The sequence below is a fragment of the Carassius carassius genome, chromosome 2 (genome assembly GCF_963082965.1).
Source record: "Carassius carassius chromosome 2, fCarCar2.1, whole genome shotgun sequence".
In the NCBI taxonomy this organism is placed as follows: Eukaryota; Metazoa; Chordata; class Actinopteri; order Cypriniformes; family Cyprinidae; genus Carassius; species Carassius carassius.
The window spans coordinates 30973317-30984363 of record NC_081756.1 but is presented as its reverse complement, the minus strand read 5'-3'; the positions used below and the strand labels follow the sequence as shown (position 1 = coordinate 30984363).

General features: G+C 36.5%; 1 protein-coding gene across 1 annotated transcript; it reads right to left on the bottom strand.

Moving 5' to 3' along the window:
- Positions 1 to 256: 256 nt before the first annotated feature.
- Positions 257 to 6524, bottom strand: LOC132097765 (cellular retinoic acid-binding protein 1-like). The gene is made up of 4 exons (XM_059503688.1): positions 6266 to 6524; positions 4629 to 4807; positions 3766 to 3879; positions 257 to 646 (listed from the first exon to the last, which is right to left on the bottom strand). The coding sequence occupies exons 1-4, from the start codon at positions 6333 to 6335 to the stop codon at positions 596 to 598; spliced, it is 414 nt and encodes a 137-aa protein (XP_059359671.1). The 5' UTR covers positions 6336 to 6524; the 3' UTR covers positions 257 to 595.
- Between the last annotated feature and the right edge of the window lie 4523 nt (positions 6525 to 11047).

Genomic DNA, 11047 nt, shown 5'->3' with positions numbered 1-11047 from the left:
GATTGTGTGAGACCTGGAAGATGTCTCTGAAGAACAGTTGGGCAGTTGAACTCCTCGGGACAAAAAACGGACTCGTGAACAATATCACAATATATAAAAACAGTCGTGGATCATCCAGCAGTTTAAGGGTTTGTACATTTATGAATGGGGTTGTTTTTATAAATTCACAATGATTTGTCTTTTGGTAAAACATGCTGGTTAAAGACATTAAAATAGCGTACTAATAACAATTAATCAACTTTATTCCGTGCACGGACCAAAGACTGAAAAACGTTCATTAAGATCATTAGATAGGGCTGCAGTAAAGTACAGTAAAAAAAATTACAAGTGAGATATGCATGAATAGAACTAAGTTCCAGCCCACCTTAATCATCTTAGAGCTCAAGCCAGGCTTTGACTGTACATAGAAAATTAATAAAAACATTATAAAAATGAATCTAATGATTAAATTGAATAGACAAATGGTGATGAAGTCAGAACAAAAGGAAGTATCGACTAACACACTATAGTGCAAGTTAATAATGAAGAAAAAAATATTATTCCTCCCTCCAAAGCTGCAAGTGCTGGAATATCCCTCCATCCAGTTCACCTCTGCTCATTCCCGTACATAAATCCGCGTGCACACCACGTCATCAGCCCCAAAGGTCTGAGCAATGAAAATAAAGAGACAATGCCATTAACTCATTCATTCTTCACAGTTTCACACTTCATTTTGTTCCTTCATTTGCATTCATAGATCGATTATATCTGACACTCCTAAATGAAGCTATTTTGCTCTGACATCAACATTTTGTTTGTAGCTTCTTGGAATTTTTTTTGACTGATGTATTGATGGGATTGAGAGGAAGTGCCTCTGAAATCACATCAAAACAGAACTAGAGCAGCTGACAACACCATAGACCATCTGCGTTCAGGAGCAGCACCACTTCACGCACTCTTTTAAAAGTTGGTATTAGGACGGGCCATCTGCTGTGTGCGCTGGTGCCGTGGGACACATTACAGAGAGGAGTGTCATGTGTCTACATGTAACATGATCAATTAGGCCCATTTGCAAAGTATTTTCTGGGTCACTGACAGTAACTTTGTTCCATAATGCCAGCTTTATCGTAATGTGGTCATTTTTACAAAAAGCCACACACATTAATCATTAGAATGGGGAAAAAAGCAGGTAAAAATGAAGTAAAATTAATAAACCATTTATAATGAAGACTGCTGTAATGCATAAGAAAAATGGTTTCTAGTGGTTCATAAGAATGCATTAATTTTAATAAACAAAAGAACAAAAAGCAGTCGCCCATTATATTCATATGCAACGAGGCATTTAAAAAAAAAATTAGCTGCAGCTGGTCATGATTATTCAGCTCATGACAAAACAGCTGGTCCTGAATGGAAAGACATGCATCACCATCATAACATTCAGAAGGTTTTTGATGTGAGCCAGATGCATTACCAGTTCACTGTGATGCATCACATTTTCTGCTGTCTAAGACACAGATGTGACTTCTACTGTACATGTCTTGTCCTACATGCTGAAACGCCACCAACTGTGTCGAGGTCCATGAACACATTAATGTGAACCAAAAATACGACTGAATGCAAGTTGTGCTGTTAGTAGATCAGCATATTTTCCTGTTGAGCTCATTTATTTAGCAGTAACTTTCCATTAATAGAGTACATACTGTAGGGTCTGAAATTGCCTCTTAAATAGCTTTTTCAACAAATGTTACATGAATGTCAACATAAAACAGAATGCAACATCAAAAATAAACAAACAAAAAAATAATAATAATAAATAAAAAAACATAAAATGGTGGAAACATTTGCAAAAGAGCTGCAAATTTCGCCTATATCAGGCTTTCACTCAGCTACTGCTTATTTTGAATCAAATGTTGAATCAAAATGAAAGTTGAATATTTTGTAATTATTTCTTAGGTGTTAAAATGTACAAGAATATAGCATTTTATTTCATCTTATTTTATTTTATTATTATTCACTACAGTGATATAAATATCAATTCAATAGATTGTATAAAAATGATGCTATCTGTTGTACAAAGATGTACACAGTACAACAAATAACATTGTCTCATCAAACGACATCTTAAGTGGTGTGGCCCAAAATCCCATTTTAAGGGAGTAAAGGCCTTTGCTACTTTTTTTTTTTAAACTAGTGACTTTTCATGCTAGGTCAATTTTTATGCAAGATAACACTTGATAACACTTTTGAAAGAAAAAAGAAAAGAGGGTGTTTGTGCTTCCAGTGCTTTTAAAAATGCCTTAGGACACTGAAGTGTACTGAATTTTGCACAAGTGGTTACTGAATACTGCAGTAAGGCCTTGGTTTTAACTTGCGTTGTGTAGAGCCTCTAAACTTTTAAATACAGCCTACACATCATGTTACTTATAAATAGCATGAACTTTATCAGGATGCATGTGATCCAGAAATGAGTGTCACACAAGGTTAGGTGCTACTGTAGGTTGTATTCTCTTGTTATGCTCAAGTTACTGAATGCACATGAAATGCTTTTTATGGCACATATTCAGTGACCCATTGAAGAATGGTGAAAATGTTTCACTGCATGGGTGTTTCACCATCACAAGTCTTTCTCAAATCCTCTCTGAAGTTTACAACAGATACTGGAATGAGAGAGGAAGACATCTGATGTCCCTAAGGGGCAGCAAAGCCAGTGAATAAAGCCAGTGAATAAAACCTCCTCAGTTATAAGGCCAGTTTACTGTTGTCCATCTGGCCTATAAAATGGAGCAGGCCAGATGTTTACCCAATGTTGCATTTTTGGAAAAATTCCAAACAAATCAAAGCAATCAGTTTCTCATGGGTGTTAGTAATCACAAAGCAGACAGAAACATATCACATTTAGAGACATTCAGCACAAAATAGAGAAGAGCAGACACAGAATGAATCATTTTAGCCCTTGTGTGGTCTTCGGTCATTTGTTTTTTCACATTTTTTAAATCGTAGCTTCTCCAGAATTGTACAAAATATGGTGACTTTTACGGCACAAAAAAAAACCAAAAAAAGCAATGAGGCCATGATTTGAAAAAGCTAAGTAGTCGGGGGGAAAAAAGCCACTCTCATGGTCTTCGGTCAAAAATGACAGACCATAGCAAATTAATGTGAAATGGGGAATTTTAAAAAAAAATACAGACAATACAGACAAAAAAAGCCCACAATGCAGAAACAAAATTTCACAGCAATGAAGGGGTGAAACTCACACACGTGCGGACACACACTTGTACACACACACACACACACACACACACACACACACACACACACACACACACACACACACACACACACACACACATACCTATGAACTGGTGTGACTGTAACACTGCAACTATGTAAAATAAAATCAATAATTCAACTACAATGCAGGAAAAAAAAGTTGACAGCAAGGAAGGGGTTACACTAAAACAGTGTAAAACATATACATCCACTCACACACACTTACATACACACACTCTGAATTATACATACTCAAGTTAATTGGTGTTGGCTAGAACAATATAGCCATTTAAAACCACAAACTAATAAAAGTAAAAAATTATATAAAAACAACTATGGAATTCACTGGCCTCTCTATACATATATATAAGAAAAATATTACTGATTAAAATATATATTAGATTGATTTCACTGAAGAAGAAAAAAGTTACATTTCAGGTGTCCGCAAAGAATATGAGTGTGACTCCCAAATGAGGAGCGCACAAGTCAGAAGCGATTTCTAGAAAAGCTACGCACCAGAATGAGTTCGTTCCCTCTCAGCTCTCGTGTCCAGTACGTCTTAGGGCCGTTACCATCCACAAGAGTTTGCCTGCAGGTCATCTTGTTCTCTGTCTCCCATGTGACCAAGCTCTGTGAACATTTACAGGCTATTGGCAATCTCACAATGCAGCCTTTTGAAGATGAACATCTGCATCTACATCTACTGCACACTGAAAAAAAATATGTTTTCCAGGGAAGAACATTCAGATTTTTCTCAGAGGAATTATTCTGTCCATTTGCACTTGAATTACGTCCACTGAATGTTAAAAGCTCTTAGTAATGGACTGAGGAGAGATGACCACCACAGGTGACCTGCTAGATCATGCAGATGAGTAACAGCTATATATTTTACCCTTTCGATGTACCCTCTGCACACATTTCATTTCATATTCATCAGCCTCTCAGCTTTACTCGAATCTTTTGTTCATATAATTGAATGGCTAAATATACAGGTGTCATGTTCATTTAATGTTGCCGAATAGCTAAATAGTAAAATGAAAAATGCTTGGGTGTCCATTGATGTCAAAAACAGATGTCTATTTTATGCTAGGCCTGTGGTTACTTTTATTTGCCTGTAAAAAGGCAGCAGTCACAAAGGTCAGCTTGTTAAAACTGTCTGTGACCTTGCTAAGAGGTGAAAGAGAGATTAGTCACAAAATGTTTATTTAGCTTTAGTGATATGCTTCCATGTTGTATTGTGCCATTTTGCTTTGTTTTTATGATCATATTGAAACAATTAATTGGTCGAGACCTTACCGAATAAAGATATGAACTCCTATTGTATAATAATTTCTGAAAGATGCTGATCACAAAAAAACGACAACCCTAACTCGTGTTACCTTGCACTTGCGCCCATCTACGGTCTCCTCGTTGAACTCTTGTCCTATCTGGAAGTTAATTTCTGTGGTCCTCACGGTGGTGGAGGTTTTGATGTAGAACTGTTGGCCGTTCTGGCGGATCTCCACGTGGGGTTTAGAGGCTGCAGCACAGGCCACCTTCCTCAGCATAGCGTTCACCCCTACATTACACAAAACATCTCATTACGCCACATGAGTTATGTCAAATTTGTCACTTTGCTTCTGTAAATGTTTTCTGTTCTATGTTATTGAGGCAGAGTAGAGCAAACAAAGGAAAAGATTATTATTTACAATAAATGATTGAATAACTCCATGAGCACTCGTCACTCTTGACTGTGCTGTAATTATCCACTTGTATGTATATCTCACTCTAATTCCCTCAAGATGGCATACTTACATCATTTATTTGAATCTGCTGCATTAGATACTGGGGCAAAGGGGAATATCTGACCTGCTTTCATTTGTGTGGCTTTCATGCTTTTTTTTATGTGACTGGTGTTCATTTTTCCTAGTCATAACTAGGGCAAGTCAAGCATTCATACAGCCATTTTTCTGCATAAATAGTTATCAAGGGAACACAGAGTAGATTGTTATCAGCAGATGTTGCAAATAAGGAGCTGCAATGACAGGGTGTTGACTGGAAGGAATGCCACGGCTCTTGGTCTTGTGCAGTATCTACTTGGACAATATTAAAACTCTACATTTTTGGCACAGGACTGTAGTGTAAACTATTAGGGTGAATAACTGTCTGATTGGTTTCATAAACATTTCAGTTCTCCAAAATGTCTCTTTTTATATTTGGGAGTTTTCTGGAGAATTACAGGCATCAGTTTCACTCACCATGCCTTTTGTTTTGTTTTTTGTTTTTTTAATTCTGATATGATATGATCACTACCATTAAAATGTGTGGGTAAGAAAAAAATTATACTTTTATTCAGCAGGGATGCATTAAAATTGTTCAAAAGTGACAGTAAAGACATTGCTAGAAAAGATTTATATTTGAAATAAATGCTGTTCATTTGAACTCTCATCAAAGAATGCTGGAGTCTTTTTTCAAAAATATAAAAATCTTACCCCAGACTTTTGAGCAGTAATGCAAATAATAAACTTAAAAAAAAAAAAACATCTTATTCAAGACTTGTTCAGAAATGTGATCGAATCATAATTTCTGGGATGCACAAAATGTATTATTATTATTAGTATGAAACAATTTCATATGTGCATGTATATATTATATATATATATATATATATATATATATATATATATATATATATATATATATATATATATATATATATATATATATATATATATATATATATTTTTTAATCCACTGAGTTGGTGCGTGTTTGTGCCCTTACTAAGTCTCTGTGGCTTTGAGAATTTGAATAAGAATCCAAACAGCCAAAGAAACAAAAGACACTAAAGACGCAGTCCAACAGCCTGAAAATAACAGTGATTTACTCTTCACACTAGTTAATCCATGAATATGCTATTGAAGTCGAAACAGCAGAAGAAGAGAGGATTCTGGACTGGGCCTAAACAACAGGACAAATCAGCCTAAAGTGTTCATATACTACACACTCAGTGAAGGATGAAGTAAGTGGATCACTTACCCAGTGCTTTGAGGAGTTCTTCAAAGTTTTCACTGCTCTTCATGTTCCAGGTTCCAGCAAAATTGGCCATCTTGACCTGCTCCTTTTAATCACTCTGGCTTTAAAAACTTGCCTTTTAATTCAGAAAACAGATCTTCAGCCACTTTTTATTTTTTGGATCTAAGAAGTTGATAGTTTCCACTCCGTTTCTTCTTCTTTTTCTCACCCGGTCTCTTCTACAATGTCACCCTCTCTTTCTTTCGGTCTCTGTGTTACGCCTTCTGGACCACTGCTGATAGCAAGCATCTGTGACGTACGTCAGTGGTCCCTCCCTCTCTTCCACCCAGATGGATGTAATGGCTTACAGGAGCACCCATTCTCTAACGCTTCTCATTCATCTCACACCCTTGAATTCATTGCTTTAATACTAATCCGAGCTGTCACATTTATTCTCATATAAAGTGCCTAGAGACTTTAAGTAGTCAGTTCATGCTCTTCTATGGTCTTTTTATCGCTTTGCCAGTTCTTCGACTTTCGGATTAAAGTTGATGTAAAATCTAGGCTTCATTTTCCACCAGTGCACTTTTTAAAAACTATTCAGCTCTGCAACATTCAATATTGATTACAAATATATCTGGGGGATGAAATTTGGAGTGCACTATTGGCGTACATTTTTTAAAGGAAAATATTATTTCAGTCTTTCTACTACAAAATGTTATCTTATTATTCAGGATTCCTTGTCAATTTGTTCTATTACTTGTGACATGTTACAAGTCATTTCCAAGTCAAAACTGTTTCCAAGAAAATCCCACCTCATTTTTTTACTCTATATGCCCTCCAGATATAAATCAGATCAATTTGAGTCAGTTTTCTTCTCTTCAACCTACAGCACATTTTGAAAACAGTCCTCGACACGTTTCCCATGAAGACCCATTCATCCTGGATCCTGCCTCCCAAGAGGAGAAGGACAGGAGCCCCAGGAGAAAATTAGGGGCCCCAGGCTAACCCCAACCCCCCCACCCCTCCTAGGCAGTCTGATTTGTTCCTGTCCCGATGTTGTTTCATTTATCTCTTTGACAAAGTGCATTTGAGACAGCAGTTGATAATTAATGTAAAGAGAGGGCAGAGAGCATTTTGTCATTTCTCTAGGAAGTATCCAGGAGAAGGAACGGACCCATCCACTCGCTCACACACCCTCATCGGCCACCTTTTGTCCCATCAATCAGTTGATCAATCAGCTATGCCAAGACCATGATGTGGAGGGCCATTGTTCCTCAGGAACATGTAGAAAGGTTGCATTTACATACTGTATTGCATTGTGTATAGTATATAGTAATGCATTAACAATGGACTAGAAAATAGGCTGTTGCATTTAAGCAGTTATAGGTAAAATTGTATACAGCTTACCACAAATTATCCGTAATTACAAGTAGGTAACCATAAACCACACCTTAATCCTAACCCTATAAAGTAAGTACATATTGTTAACTAAAATCAAGTGTTACCCAGTTGTTGTTTTTTGTATGGGTGTCACAATACGCTGTTCAGGAAGAACATGGGAGGCACAAAAGAATGTTTAGCAGTCTTTAATCAAGGAAACAATTCATCTCAATAGGAGCTTGAGCAACACTCACAGTACACCAGTAGACCCGACAGACATAGACTGAACAGACTGGGGCTTATTAAGAGACAGGAAACAGACCAAATAAGGCAAAACAGGAACTGAAACACATCAAAACAGGTCCAATCCTGATAATGGGTAACAGTTTTTAGATAATATACCAAAAAAGAAATACTCTCAAAAAGGAAACACACACAGTATAGGTTTATCTATACATACACATGCATACATATATGAATCAGAGGACTTAAGGCGATGGGGAAAAAACTTCCACTCAACTCCGCTCTTCTTGCGGTTGATTGTGGTGATTGTGACTGATTGTGGTGGCCAGAGAATCGGCTCAATTTAGGTTAAACTCTTTGTCCTGCCTCTGTCATTCCATGAACGATAACATGGTCTATCACAGTTGCTCCATTTTCATCTGAAATGACTGTTCTTGGTCTTGCTCTTCCTCCACCTCATATATGCACTCCTCTGTACCTCTCAAATTGATGGATGCACCCATGCCATTTTGCAATTTCAACTGGCTTATATTTGTCATATAATCGTATATTTAGAAACAAGTGTGAACAGTTTTGAATTATTGTGTGCATAAATAATGACCACCATGCAGTTGTGCTTAACTTTTGCTTTCTTGTGTTTAGGGTTTTGCATCACAAGTTTAAAGTGGAAAGGGGCTCTTAAGGTTTTTATAATGTTCTTCAAACTTCTTTTTTTTTTTAAATAATTGTTCACTGCTAGACTCTTTATGGAACCAGAAACGATTCTTTCTGGGCATGAGTTAGAACCTGTACTTTTAAGAGTGCAGATGGACCTGGTTTGAGTCATATACTAGATTAAACCACAAATCACCAATCGACATACACTAATGGAGAGCATCCTTCAAAGTCCAGCTCTGCAAATAGACACAACTCTCTGTGACAACACCCTGTCCACTGATATCACAGATATTGAGATCCCCAGACTTGTTAGGGCATCTGTTATGTACCTAATGGAAGTCGTTCCCAGTGGGACAGCATGTGTCAATGTCTGACTATGAAGAGCTGTGCTTCAATCTCAAGTCCATCTGATCTTTGCTTGATCATTTATCGAAGTTGACCTCAAACTAATCAGTGATTAACCCATCAGACCCGAGTTCGCAAGCTTCCCATCTGCTGATCACTGAACGCTTCTCTCAGCTGCATTCTTTAATTAGGATTAAGAAAATGCCACAAGGTTTCATTTGCATATCTTATTTAAAGGTGGCCCAACAGTTACTTAATTCAAAAGAAGTACCTCTCAGAGAATATACAACTTTGAACGCAGCCCCTTTTGTTAATTTTAACATTTACTAATGCATTTTTTTTTATTAAAAGTTGTATCTGGTAACATTAGTTATGCACTGTTATCTAACTTGAACAAACAATGAAGAAATGTATGCTTTATAAACTAACATTAACAAAGATGAATAAATACTGTAAATTATATTGCTCATTGTTAGTTCATGTTAATGTTAACTGAAGTGGCCATTTTTAATGCATTTTTTTCTTAATAAATGAAAATAAATTAACGTTACAATAAAGAAATGGACAAATATTATTAAATAATAATAATAATACAAATATGTTATGGACCCACCAAAGAATAAGGATAATATCTTTTCATAAAATGCTGTTTTATGGTAAATGACAGCAATGCTCTTTTCAGCTGACCATAGCTGTTGCGGGAGCAAGATGGTGGTTTTGGCCGCAGTGATGAAGTCTGTGCCATGGTGTTCTGGCTGAGACATGGATCACTGGCAGCACTTTCCTGAGGCCCATCACAGCACTAGTTGATCACAGCTCCACATTGCATCCCCATCACCAGGCCATTCTTCTGTTATGATTTAATTATTCTGCTTAAAATCTTGGGAAGTGTGAATTATGCAAGTGAAGCGATGGCATATTCTGTGTTTTATTTATTTTCTGAGCATAAACTGTCCCAGTTTATATTTGTTTACATTTGTTTTGTGGTTTTTATGGCATTCAGTGTAAACAAAAAAAATATATATTGGTTTTCTGCAGAAACCATTTCCATGGCATCCCAACTGAACTTTTTTCTTTAGGCTATTTTTCTGTTTAGGGAGTTGTTGTTCCATGTAGATCAGATCATGCTGCAGCAGATTCATCAACATTTCAAAGCTCTCCTACTGACAGAAACGGATTGATGATATCTTGCAAACTTGCGATTTGAAATCTAAAGTTTGGATGAGAAATATCTTCCCTTCCCCTCCCCAAAGTTTGGTCTGAAGCGCAACTAACTATCATATGAATGTAGCTACAGGGAAACATTTGTCTCATCTCTAACTGCAGGCTCCACAGAAGCACTGTTCTGGCACTAATCATTAAATCAGAGCTGAAAGAATTTCTGCTGCCTGAAGACAAACACACTGTAGGGGGCAGCGTACTTGCCCTGAAATGTAAATAATAAATATACTCTTCTTAAACAGTCAATCTTTGTGTACTTCTGCTGCAGTGTTGAAAACATGTCTTTGCACCACTGCTTTTGAATTTATAGCTACTTATGGTGCATGATTTCTGCAAAAACACTCTGTGAGAGCTTGAAATCACAACCTTTCTGACTCCAAGCCCCCATTATCCACAACCATATTCCATGGATTTTACAGTTGCTCCAGTATTGTTTATATATATTTATATATATATATATATATATAGTTTAGCAAAAATATAAGCATATTAGAGAGTATAAGATAACAAGATAAATGTATATTCATTATAAAAATGGCCACATCATTTTATGATTATATTAAATTAATTGAATTGACTAGAAATCACACTATTAAAATGAGGCTTACTTATACCTCGAGTACTGATGAAAAAAAAAAACAGCATACGCTGGTTTGGTATGTTTTGAAGCAGTGATGCTGGTTTGAGCTGGTCCTTTGCTGGTTTAAACTGGTCCTAAGATAGTCATGTGCTGGTCCTAAACTGGTCCGACCAGCAGAAACCAGCATCCCAGCTTTAAAACCTACCTAACCAGCCTATGCTGTTTTATTCAACAGGGAGATTTTTCGTGGCATCTGTTTAGGAGGCAAATTAAAATAAGTAAATAAATATCAATTCTATTTGTTTCGTCTTATTTTGAATGATTTTAATCATCTCGAGGACCACATAGGCTCCCCCTCTGATTGAATATAAACTATA

Excerpts from the sequence above, each read along its gene's own strand:
- LOC132097765 (XM_059503688.1), bottom strand. The coding sequence starts at position 6,335 with ATGGCCAATTTTGCTGGAACCTGGAACATGAAGAGCAGTGAAAACTTT. Across the intron at positions 4,808-6,265 it reads AGAACTCCTCAAAGCACTGG|GGGTGAACGCTATGCTGAGG; the intron begins GTAAGTGATCCA and ends TGTGTAATGTAG. Across the intron at positions 647-3,765 it reads GAGGGAACGAACTCATTCTG|ACCTTTGGGGCTGATGACGT; the intron begins GTGCGTAGCTTT and ends TTCATTGCTCAG.